This window comes from Thermobia domestica, chromosome 15, assembly GCF_964235325.1.
Source record: "Thermobia domestica chromosome 15, izTheDome1.hap1.1, whole genome shotgun sequence".
Classification (NCBI taxonomy): Eukaryota; Metazoa; Arthropoda; class Insecta; order Zygentoma; family Lepismatidae; genus Thermobia; species Thermobia domestica.
Window position 1 is genome coordinate 111,228,170 of NC_137468.1, and position 13,716 is coordinate 111,241,885.

Consider the following 13,716-nt stretch of genomic DNA (forward strand, 5'->3'; position numbering starts at 1 on the left):
CAGGCTTCAATCTGTAAGACATCTCCACCCTAACCCCCTACGCAAATCCGTCACTGCTGGTAATTAGTGATAACAACGATTTAAAAACGATAAAGGAAGTCGTCCATGATTCACAGTACACGCACTATCTCTACATTCACAGATGGAATTCAGAAAAACTTTTGTCAAAATGCTCGAATCCGGAGTTGAATCCCGGACTTCCCGATAGAAGTGCAAAAACTAACCACTCACTCATGGTTGTTGTTCAGCTGTGCTTGACTTAAATATATTCTCGCTCTCTATGGCTTATGGAATTCGAAGGTTCAATACCGCGTTCACAAAAGCTCTCCACTAACTTCTATCCTTAGTCAACTGGATCCAGTTTTTACTTTGTATTCCTATTTCTGCGAGATCCATCTTAATATTGTCTTCCCATCTGCCCCTAGGTTTTCCTAATGGACGTTTTCCGATTGGATTTCCAGTTAAAACTTTGAAAGCGTTCCTACCTTCTTCCATTCTGGCTGCATGACCTACCCACCTGAGCCTCCTAGACTTGATGACCGCAACGATGTTTAGTAAACCGTATAAAATTATGCAGTTCGTTATGAAGTTTCCCCCATTCCCGTTCCTCTTGTGTCCGAATATTCGTCTCAGGATTATATTTTCAAATACTTCCAGTCTGCGTTCTTCCCTCATCGCAAGCGACCATGTTTCACAACCACACAGAACAAGAGGCATGATTATCGTTCTATATATTTTAAGTTTTAAATTCCTCGACAGAATTCGCGACGACAAAATATTTTGAACTGAATAATAACACGAATTTCCTGATTTCAGTCGACATTTAATTTCTTTGTGGATATGATTTTGGTCTGGTAATATTGATCCTAGATATTTGTAAGTATCCACTTTGTCGAAAGTATTATTTGATATTTTAACGCATTCCCAATTTGCCGTATTACGATCCTGGTAAACTTTCATGTATTTAGTTTTCTCTGCATTTACTTCTAAACCAATGTCGCTGCAAGCGTTTAGTAAGGCCTATGCTTTCCTTTCTATTGTTCTCCTATCATCCCCTATTAAATTTACATCATCAGCATACGCCATAGCCTGGTGAATACCAATCATCTCTATGGGCTGGTTGCTATCTTTAATTTTCCTTATAGCGTACTCCGGAACAAAGCTGAACAATAATGGCGATGACGCGTCTCCTTGTATCAGACCATTCTCTACGTTGAAGCTTATGGACAAGAATTTTTCTACTCGGGCTTTACTCTGGGATTCATTTAAACACATTTTAATTAATCTAACTAGCCTTTTTGGTATTCCGAATTCTGTAAGAATTGTACAATACTTCCCTCCTATCCGAGTCGTAAACCTTTTTAAAATCAATAAACAGCTGATGTACTGGGTAATATATTCCCATTTCTTTTCAAGTATTTATCGAATAGTAAATATATGGTCGATAGTTGATCGATTTCCCTAAATTCACACTGATAATCTCCAATAATTTCATCTGCGTATGGAATCAATCTTGTTAATTAATATAAAGAGAAATGTCTTGTTAATTATTGCAATAAGTTCGCCTTTCTTGTGAATTGAAACAGTGATTGATTGTTTTCATTCTTCTTAATGTATTCCATAGTTTTTTCCTTTTTTAAAACAAAATAGTTGAATTTCTGTCGTTAAAAATTCAGAAACCTTCAGGACTGGGTAAACCGTGAGGGTGGTTAAAAGCCTAGGAAACCATACGATCAGATGAACGGTCTATTACGTATATGATCCATGAACAGAAAATTCGGTACTTGCCCGATTCTAAACAAGCTTAAGGAACAGTCAGTGCATTATAGAATTCGGAATTTTACCGATTTTCCAGATCTGAAGCACCTGATAGGTGGTAGCAGATTATTACGTATGTGATCAATGAATGAAAAATTTGTTCGAAATATCCATACAATGTATATGAAAGTTAAAACTTAAAAGTTTTAAGAATGTGCAGAACCACCCGAAACCAAGCTCTTGAAGTGCACCCTTTAAGATTACCATAAAAATGTATTTCTCTCATGTTTTATTTTATTTTGTTCTAAAAACAGGGTGTGTGATATTTTGAAGTAAAAATAATACATACAATTTTGCTAGTTATTTGTGTATAATTTTTAAAAATAAAAGTACTGTACTTACTTTTGTGTACAAGAGGTTAAAAAATTAGTACATCTATTTTCTTATCCTTAGGAATTCATAATGTAAATATGTTAAGAATTAAAAAAAAAAAATCTTTTCGAAATTCATGGTTTATTTTAGGTTTTACATTATTACCTACATCATCCACTAATTAAATGAGTTTTTGTGCTGTAGAGAAGCGAAAGAAAATCTGCTTTATCAATTTAAAGCAAAATTTTGAAAAAAGACCAAAATTTCCGAAGCAAAAAAGCGAAGCAGAAAAAACCGAGCTTTTTCCCCCCCAAAAAAGCCGTTTTTTTTCCGACCCCTTCATCTCTAACAGGCAGACAAACCAACAAATGTAGAACGAATCATCCCAGGAGCCTCAGTGACGTTCGCCAAATATGAATACCAAATATATTAATTTAGAACAAAGATATGATTCATGTTTTATAAAATAAATGTTTCAAAATGTCTTATATGAAATATCATCCAGCATAAAATAAATGGTTTAATGGTTCTATTGTTGAAGTTCACTTTCGATGCTTTGTGCATTCAATTAAGGGAATTTCCCGAGCATTGTTGCAAGACGGTTCTTTCTCGAAAATTAATTTAAAACAATTAATAAAGATATAATTCATATTTTAAAAAGTAAATGTTTCAAAATGCCTTAAATGAAATTAAATATCTTCCAGTGTAAAATAAATAGTTTTATTGTTGAAGTATTCACTTTCGATGCTTTGCGCGTTCAATTGCGGGAACTTCCCGAGCAGTTCTTTCATAACAGGTTTTGCCCGAAAACGTAGCTTTCTAGAAGTTTGAGTTCAGCACTTGAAATAATAAGCTTTACTTCCGTACCAGTTGCTCCGAAAATTAAGCTTCTTAAATTTGACAAGAATTTTTGCTGGTGTTCATTTTATAGAATGCTTATTTGAAGAGTAGCAACAAATGACTGAACCAAACTGTTGTTAGAAAACCAAATTTTCCTGAAGAATACTTGTGTTACCATGAAAGGTAAGAAACAATACTAATAGTTTTACTAATATATTTACATATTTACTGGTAGTACCCGCACCTATTACCTTAAACCCGTCAAATCTATGAAGGATAACTTTCCTCGGCCTCGCCGAGAACACTATTCACGGAAAGTATTTCCTAAAATACAAAATTGCATATTTTACTCCAAATACTCTATAAGCATAATCCATACATTAATTTGTTCTATCATTATCTCAAGCTAAGGTAAGTATGTTTTATTCATTCACTGCATTCATAATTTTATAAAAGTCTTAAGTTGAATGTTTTGTATACCTTAACGGAAAATCATCTAATTCGCCCAAGGAAACTCCAAAATCTGATAAAAATTTATAAAGGTCTTATGTTGAATGTTGTTGTTTGAAAGCATCTAATTCGCCCAACGAAAGTCCAAAATCTGATAAAAATCACTTTCAATGTGATCATGTTAGTTGTACCAATAATGTACTAACAAAAAGCTCAAAAACCCAGGTGGGTTTTAAGGTGGGTACAACCCAAAAAAACCCGGTGGGTTTTTTCGAGCTGGGCCCACTTGGGCATATCGTGTCAGTCGTTCATGTTCAGTTCGGAATTTTGTAATTTCATTATATATATATGCAAAAAAGCCGGCTTTTTTGAATCGATGGTTTTTTTCACATAAAAAGCCGGCTTTTTTGGGAAAAAACGAGAATTTTGGAAATTTTGGCTTGTTTCACTTTCATGATTTTTCTATCTAAATAGCTTTCTTATAGTATATTCTATAGTTAGATAAGAATTCCATGACCTAAATGTGATATTTCGCTCTGAAATTCACCATCAAGATGGATGGATCACATGTTTAACGAATTAAAGCTAACATGAAGAATGTAGTATTTGAGGGCAATTTTAGAGGCTATTTAACTTTATTTTAACTTTTGAGCTTTCGACATTTTTTTTCTTCTCTAGATCATTTCAATTTGTCATCCGTGTTTCATTTCTAAGAACTTAGTACTCTAGCTTCTAGCGCAAAAGTTAAACATACGTTTTTCTATATATTCGTCAAAGCGTACGTTTTCAATATATCCGTCAAACCGTACTTCCACATTTCTGTTATAGTGTAGCTGTGCAGTGATTTAGCAATAATTTTCCGGACACAACCTTGAATACCAATTTATACAAATAATCAGTAGCGGATTTAGAAAAGTACTTTAGGAGGGGTTTCCCTGATTGTTTCGTGTTCTAAAAAGTCCTAATTTTATTTGGGAGGTGCTTGAAGTTTATGAGTATAGGCATAACTAATATTTCGCTTCATTTATACGTTTAGCAATAATCTTCCGGATCATTTTATACTGAGAATCAGTGGCGAATTTAGAAAAGTATTTTGGGAGGGGTTTATCTTACTAATTTTTAGTTTTTCTAAACATTCGTAATTTTTATTTGACGGGAGCTTAAAGTTTATGAGTAAAGGCATAACTAATAAATATTTCGTTTGTTACAGACATTCCGTAACTTTGGGGAACAGGCTTCAGTCCAAAAGACCGCCCCCCTAACCTTCGCAAAACCGTCACTGCTGGTAATTAGTAATAATAACGATTTTAAAACAATAAGAAAGGAAGTCGACCAACTCACAGTACACGCACTATTTCTACATTCACAGATGGAATGAAGAAAAGCTTTGTTAGAATGATCGAATGCTGGGTTGAATCCCGGACTTCCCGATAGAAGAGCAAAAACTAACCACTCAGTCATGTTTGTTGTGCAGTTGTATTTAGCTTAACTTAAATATATTCCGTAGTCCTTTTTTTTTTGGGGGGGGGGGGGGTTCCGTAATGATATGTTGAATCCCTCTTGTTAAAAATCAAGAAAACTTGAGGATTGGGTAAACCGTGATGGTGGTTATATAAAACTTAAGTGTAGAATTTCAAGAATATACAGAATCAAACGCTCTAGATGTGCAGCCTAATATTTCTCTTATGTTTTATTTTGATTCAAAAAGGGGGTATGGAATATTTTGAAGTAAAAATACTACATACAGTTTTGCTAGTTATTTATGTATTTTTTTAAAAGAAGTGTTAACTTTTAGGGTTGGCTGCTTTACACCAACTTTTTTTTAATAACTGGTTTAAACCAAAAAAAAAAAAAATAAAATAAAATAAAAAGAACGAAAAATACGAATCGTGTGAACTTCATGGTGACGTTTCCACATATCAAACCACCTGCATTAGTTTTATTTCCCTTTCACCTTTTAATCAAGGTGTCCCGTGTTCAATTCTCGGTCGAACCACAACCCTTCTTTCATGCGTAAACCAAGTAGCTGTTCTGATGTCACTTTAAGCGAAAGTCTTCTCCTTGATAACCTCGGTATTACGTAAGGATGTTAAGCCTAAATATACGAAACGAAACCAAATTGTATATTTCTGCATGCCTAAATGCCTGTTGTTTTATAAAGAAGCCAAAATTGCTTAAATATATTGATAGAAATTGGCAAAATTTATCGATTGCCTACGTAGCTTCCAACATTAGCTTGGATTGGAGTTTCAATGATATCTACGTACTAAATTTGTAATTTAATACCTCAGTTTTAGCGTACTGATTATGATATGTTGACCTTTAAATTTTACATGCAAAGCAATAACAGGATTTTCCCGTTATTGTTTTACATTTCAAGTAATGACGGGATTTTCCCGATGGCTAGGGCGGGAGCTTCTCAATTTAAGACATTTACTGACCGGACTTCTTTAAGCTTATGGGACTTCTTCCAGCATAACCCCGCTGTTGCATAACAACACAAAGGCGAAACAGACTTATTTCTGTGAATATGTAATATAAACACATAAAGCGAAATATCTAAATCAAAAAACCTGGTTTAAACCAAAAAAGCCTGGTTTAAACATCCCCCTAAAAACGGGTTTTTGGCATTTTCAAAAACAACCATGGTTCTTGCCAACTCTGCTTACATTTGTATATAGGAAGTTAAAAACTTCTTATTATATACATTGGTTAATCCTTTGGAATTCATAATGTAAATATGTTGAAGTAAAATTGTTTGAAATATATTTTCGAAATTCATGGTTTATTTTCGAGATTTTATATTATTATCAGCATCAACCACTAATTAAATGACTTTTTGTGTTATAGAGAAGCGAAACAAAGTCTGTTTTATGAATTTAAAGCAGAATTTTGAAAAAAGCCCAAAATTTCCCAAGCAAAAAAGCGAAGCAGAAAAAACCGAGTTTTTTTCCCAAAAAAGCCGGTTTTTTCCGAGCCCTTGCATCTCTCTCTCTCTCTCTCTCTCTCTCTCTCTCTCTCTATATATATATATATATATATATAAAGAAAAGGATGGCATTTAGCATTCCCCTATTTCGTGTCATGGGTCCAGAAACGAGTACCTTGTTTTTGTCTAAATTATGATAAAAGTAGTAAAAAATACAGGCTCTAGCGGAGCTTCTAATCTCCTTCGTTCGCTCAGCCAGGGCTGTAGTCGAGGGTAAACTGCGGTACACACTGTATACCCTCTGCTTAACCGTAGTCATCAGAGTATACTTTCTGCTTCAAAGCGTATAGCACTTTCTACTTTTATTTCCTTTATATTTATTTCATCGAAGCATGACTCCAATGATAAAGTGACTATATCGCGTTTTTTTTTCTTTCTTTTATATTCTTAGCAGGTATTCAAATATGTGAGTCCTTATTATACAGGAAGGAACCAAAACACAAAATTGTTAGTTTTAAGATGAGGGGATAGATCGATGACTGTGATATTTCAATTGCTTAATACCTTGTTCTATGCTGAAGCAAATCAAACTTGTTCGATATTTTAAAACTTAGGTATGAATATTTTCAATGTCATGCAGATGGTAATACGTAACTTTGAGAAATTTAGAACCTATTGTTGAAAAGAAAAGTCTTATTACTTTTATAGAATTAAATTTGGGCACAATTTTCTTATTTCCGACACATCGGGCGCTATTTTTTGTTTCTTCTCGGAGTGAGTTAATTCCTTCCCCATACTTACATCCATTTATGTTATTGGTAGTATGATTTAGGATAAAGAGTATCATCAAGAGAATAACATGAAATGCTTTTGACTATGATACGTAATGTATCCTTTTTATTTTAAATGAATTAACTAATACACGCATTTTACATAGTTCATTAAAAAATATTTTCTATGTCTTTATTGATAATCATAGATGATCACAAACAGCGCATACCCTCTGAAAATTTTAGGACTACAGCACTGCGCTTAGCTATATTTGGTGAAGTAAGTAACACTGGAGATATTACATGTGCAAGATTGGGGGAGATACTAAATCTCAGAAGAAAAAAAAATGTCAATATTTCTCAAATATATATACAGGTAAAAATTCAACAGTTGAAGTGTTCACATGATATGAGACATAAAACAATAGTTTACACAAGTCACTAATTGAACACGACTTTTATGGCAGGAGAAGAATCCTTTGGTGAGATTAAGTTGCGATAAGCCCGTTGGGTATTATTTTGCTTTTACTCGGACAATGACAAGAACCGGTTTTCATAGAAGGTGGTTTTCACTTCATTTAAACTATATTAGGTTAGGCTAGGTTAAGTTAGCTTCTAGTGAGTGTCCGAGTCAAAGTAAAAACTTGCCACCCGCCCTGCCAAACGAATGTGCTAAGGTAAGTTATTTATTTAGGCATTACCGGCATCTATATCCTTAAGCTTCCCATGTATGAGGGATAACGTCCTTCGGCGAGCACATTATCTCGGGAAGGGGTAAGCGGCCCGTGACCTGTATGATGGGCCATCCCGTCATTTGCCTGATGTGAATGAGGAGAAACCCAGCCCGACTCATGATGACTGGGCTTAAAAAGGTGTTTCATTTAGAGCCCGGGACTGCTCGACTAAAATCGGTGAATGAACCTAAACTGACCTAACCAATTCATAAATCATTATTGCCATGTTTAAAAGCTGGCGGAGCGTAACGGAATAAATGCCCTTTAAGCTGTTGATCTTTAAAAAACAGTTTGTGTCCCTTTAAATGCGTAACACCATGAATTACTACCGGTATAATTTGATTTTTTGTATTAAAAAGGAACAATTTTTTTTTTTTTTTTTTTAAAGTCAACAGCTTTATTATTGAAAGTGGAAGTAAACTGACTTACGATTATACTAGTTCAGTAAATGAATTCGTGGACTGGCGCGTAGAATATAGGCAACCAGTAGAACCCAGATGTTGACATGATTGCTGTGTTCAGCGTAAACGTACACACACAAGACATTTACACAGATCTACACTGACTTTCGAAATAGTCACCATTGGCAGCTATGCACTTTTGCAAATGTTCGCAGAGCCATTGAAAACATTTTTTTAAAAAATGTTGGCGTTAGCAGACATCTCCCGTAGGGCATCCTTTGTGGTAGTGGTGATCCCCTCGGGAGAATGAAAGCGACATCCATATAACTTAGCTTTCAAGCGGGGAAGGAGATCGAAATCGCATGATGCGAAATCGGGTGGTATGGAGGATGTTGCAAAACAATAATCTTCTGCCTCGTCAGCTCCTCCTGGACAAGAACACAGCGAGGGGAGTAAAACAAAGAAGGGAAAAAATTGTTGGAAACTGTTTCTGTTATGATCAAAGGCGTGGTTTTGTAGAGATTCATCTAGTGTGAGAATGTTGTAGGTTTAGTCGGGGGTTTCCCTTTCACTTTTTCTGATCCCTCCAATTCTTTCATCATCATTCATTTACATTTATTATCTTCTATCTACATTAATATCTAGGATATTTGCGTCGGGCGTTAAACTAAGATATATATGATGCATTAACAGCAAGGAGCAAGGTAGTTAGCGCAGTTAATAACCATAAAACTATTTTTAAGGCTCGGTGGTTAGTTCTACTAACCACTCATTTCTATTTGTAACTAAAAAATAAACAGTTGCAATTACCTTTCCCTAGGCGAAATAGTTTCTCTAGCAGATGTTTCAAGCATCCTATCATAATTGCAATGAATAATTCCCACAGAAATTATTTTCATGGTGCAGTACTGCATGTTGCTGAAAATATGTAAAAACTTAGACTCATGCATAAGTAACCTATGGAACTGTTCCGTGCATTGTTTGAAAGATATGAGAGTTTGATCAAAGATCCTTAACGTATTTGAGTTGGAGAATATTGTTTACAATGAAACCAAATAATTGGACATTTTAATTGCAGCATTTCTTGAAATTAGAAATCGTACTTAGGGATCACTTTATTAAATGATTACTGCCTTATAACTGTTCCAGTAATAATTTATTTAATACTAATAAAGGTAAGTAGTCATTTAAGTAGATTTCTTTAAAATTTAGGTTTGTTTATAGTTTAATTAAAAATTATATGTGATTTTAAAATACTAGGGTCGTTTTATTTACAATTTGATTTCTTATTTACTTCTTTCAGATACCAGTATGAGATTCTGCCCACCCAACATAACCCTTGAGGATATATGGATCAATCATGGAGTGTCCGAGTGCTTCATGGAAACAGTAGCAACGTCAAGTATAGCAGGATTTATTGTACTATTTGGCACAATACAGATATGGGCATACAGGAAATATGCTACTCAGATATCCTCTTATACTTTGCCACATTCAAAGTTATTCAAATTTCAAATGTTTTTGTCTTGTTTCGTTCCTCTGTTGTGCATTTGTAGATTTATTTTACAGACATCCGTGTTTGATAATAGTGCAATATATGGCTACATGGTGTTGACTGTATGTTTGACGTCGTTAATATGGCCTTTATCTATGATTCTCATTTATCTGGAAAGACATTATATGTTACCATCTACTCCTACTCGGGGTCATGGGTTAGTGCTGCTAGCATTTTGGACGCTAGTTTTTATCACAGAAAATTTGGCATTTCTAAATCTGCGTGCTGCTGATTGGTGGTTCAATTTACAGAAGTAAGTACAATAATCATACAAATTTTGAGCATGTCGTGCTTATATACTAATTTTAACTTCTGTATTTACACTTTCTTAGCATTCTATCCTTTGTCTCCTATTTGGTCTTTTCGTATTATTATTAACCAAGTTCCTGGTACAATTGTGAGATCATTATGCACTGCAGACAATTAATAATAGAACATGGAGAGTATTTAAGATAGGAGTAGGTGAGAGTGTGTATTCAAAGATGCCATCCTAGCATTCTGTGGGAAAACCCTTTGAAAAACCTATTGTTAGGATGCCGTGTCTCGGATTCAAACCCGGATAATCTAATTGCTAAGCGAAAATACGCTTGCTCGATGCTTTATTAATTTACAAATTTCTCTTTGCTTGCTCAATACTTTATTAGTGTATAAATTTTATTTATATTAAGTTAAATATTTTTGTACACTAAGGGTAACGATGGAATAACACAGATAAATCTGTCGTAGTCTAATTTTCCTTTAGTATATAATATAATTAATAAGGATTATTTAGAGAAGAGAAATTAGTAGAATTTCCTCGTAGCTGTATGGTTAGCATAACTGCCAAAAGCGCGTGAAACTCTGGTGTGATTCCTGGTAGCAGCTTGTGTGGTTCGAATCCCACTTTAATCTGTAGGCCCATGTTCCCCATAATCTCACTGAGGTTCGGTTCATTGTCACGTCCACATAATCTCTCGGAGGTTCATTGTCACGTCCACATAATCTCTTCTTTGATTTCTGTCCTTAAACAAATGGATCCAGTTTCTACTTTGTATTCCTATTTTTGCGAGATCCATCGTAATGTTGTCCACCCAACTTCACCTAAATCTTCCTAATGGTCTTTTCTCTGATTGTATTTGCAGTTAAAATTTTGAAAGCGTTCCTCTTTCTACCATTCTGGCTACATAACGTGCCTATCTGAGCCTCTTAGATTTACTGAACCTAACAATGTTAGGTAAATGGTATAAATTATGCAGTTCCTCATTGTGGAGTTTCTATCACTCACTATTTCCATCCCTCTTGAGTTCTCAAGTACTTTGTCTTTGTTCTTCCCCCAAAGCAAGCGAACATGTTTCACAGCCATACAGCACAACAGGCCTATTATTATTTTATATATTTTAAGCTTCGAATTCTTCAGCGCGAGCTCCCTCGTGGCTAAGCGGTTAGCGTACGCGTCTTTGGCGTGGGAGACCCGGGTTCGATTCCCGGCGGGAGCTCATGTGGTTCGGATTCCACGTTAATCAGTAGGTCCACGTCTCATATAGCCTCGCTGCTGAACGGGACGCTAAACTAAAAATCAACTCAATTCTTCAGCGAAATTCGTGAAGACAAGAGAGTTTGAACTGAATAATAACACAAACTTCCTTCTTGCAGTCGACATTTAATTTCTTCGTTGATGTAGTTTTGGACTGTTAATGTTAATTCTATATTGTAAAACTTTGTCCCATATAGGTATAGGTAGAGCGTTAATAAAAAGTGTGTCCGGAATTGACTCCCACTACCGGTTTTTATTATAAAATCTCTACTATAAAAAGTATTTTTACAAAATATTGTACAGATAATATCTCTAGTTTACAAGGTTAGTTGTAGGTAATCTTTTACCGTAAGGTCGCAGACAGGATCTCTACAGAGTCCCGTAGCAGGCTAAGCAGAGGGGAATTAAGGAACCAATGCTCCGTAGCAAGCAGAGGAGGGTTAAGTGGCTAACATATCCCCGTAGCAGGCTAAGCCAGGGATAGGATAGGCGTAGTCCCGTAACAGACTAGAGGCCTGGGGTTAGGTTACTCCTAATGTTCCGTGGCAAACAGTAGGAGGGTCACCAGAAAACTGGTACAGAACTGCCGTCGTCCAGCCAGTTTATAGGGTTCCTTGGGTGGCGGTGGCGCTGCTGCTCCGTGGGAGAGGCCAGAAGCCCGTCGTCTACAGGTGATTGTAGATCTATCTGGTGTGAAATCATCTTGCCAAACCACGTGGTGGTATTTGTAAACACTGACGTGTAGAATTGTTTATTCACTACATCACGTGGGACATTACAATATATTTCAAAGTGTCCACGTTGTCGAAAGTATTAACTGATATTTTGGTGTATCCATAGTTTACAGTAGTCACTGTGAATTTCCATGTATTTAGTTTGCTTTGCACTTACTTCTAAACCCATGTTCCTTCAGGCGTTTAATAAAATCTCTGCATTTTTCTATTGTCCCCGTATCAACTATCAGATTGACTTAATTGGAATAAGCCGTGATGTGGTGAGTTCAATTTATCTCTAGGTGTTGGTTGCTATTTTGTTTCCTTACAGCGTATACCAGAAGAAAATTGAATAATCATGGCACAACATATCAGGCCATTTTCAATGTAAAAGTTCGTGGTCAAGTATTTACTTTGGGTGTCATGTAAACAAATCTTTTTAATCAAATTTGCTTTTTTGGTGTACCAAATTCGGTAAGAACGTTGTGCGATGTTTCCCTCCTAACCGAGTCGTATGCCTTTCCGAAATCAATAAGTACTTAATGTATCCTAGTGTTGAATTCCAATTTCTTTTCGAGTATTTGGCGAATGGTAAATATCTGGTCGATAGTTGATCGATTTCACATAAATTCACACTAATAATCTCCAATAATTAAATATGCGATGGTTTCTGTCTTCCTAACAATGATCGAGAGGATTTTTATAGGATGTTGACTAAAGAGAAATGCCTTGATAATTATTACAATCAGTTTTGTCACCTTTCTTGTGAATTGGAACAGTGATTGATTCCAGTCTTGTGACGATTCCTCCTTGTTCCCGACGAGAAGAATGATTTTGTGTATCTCGTTTGACAATTATTCCCGTCCAATTAATATTACCTTAGCGATAATTTTATCTACGCCCATAATATATGTTTAATTTCTTTATAGCAATTTCTATATCTGTTCGGTTAGACGGTTCTGCTGTATGCATTTCACTTTCTCCTCGAAATTATTATTTGACTGCATGTTTAGCAATGTGTAAAAGAAATCTTTCCACCTATTCAAAATAATATCCATGAAAACTTGTCCATCTCCATATGTAAGCACGAGGTTGATACACGTCCTTAAATTATTGATGTCTTTATACATGCTCCAAGTATTTTTACTTGTACTGTTCAGTTCAATAATTTGAGCTTTCAAAAAGATCACGTTTCTTTGTCCTTAAAATTTAGGAAGTTTCCCACCTGATATCAGCGAAATTTTGTACAGATTTATCGCGCGGATTTTGTATCCAGCGCGTTTCTTTGCCTATTTTCCTCTTTCTGCTAGTTTAGCAAATTTTTGGTCGAATCGTGGTTTGTTCCAATATATTAACTCGTTATCCAGTTTTTCTTTCGTCGAAATTCGAATGCTATCCTTAATTTCATCCCAAGGATCCTCAATACTAGTACATTTCCAACCTTCTAAAACAGAGAATCTATTCGACATTTAATCTGATATTTTTCTCTGACTTGACTCTCTCTCTAATTTCTTTAAATTAAACCTTTCCGTTATCAGATGCTGATTATTTGCGTTTTTCAACGATAACTTCTCTCTTATAACCAATGTTACCATACAGTGATGAATATTACAATCTGTTCCTCTAAACGAACGAATATCAATTATGCTAACATTCGTCTTCTGTCTACTAAAACGTTATC

At 35.2% G+C, this 13,716-nt stretch overlaps 1 protein-coding gene across 2 annotated transcripts in view; it reads left to right on the forward strand.

The window, feature by feature from the left end:
- Hmt-1 (ABC transporter ATP-binding protein/permease Hmt-1) overlaps positions 1–13,716 on the forward strand; it is a 92,713-nt gene that overhangs the window by 2,830 nt on the left and 76,167 nt on the right. For both annotated transcript variants that reach the window (XM_081740056.1, XM_081740055.1), the window contains exon 2: positions 9,558–10,062. In XM_081740056.1, the coding sequence (XP_081596182.1) occupies positions 9,566–10,062 (497 nt within the window). In that variant the 5' untranslated portion in view covers positions 9,558–9,565. The remainder of the gene's footprint in view (positions 1–9,557; positions 10,063–13,716) is intronic.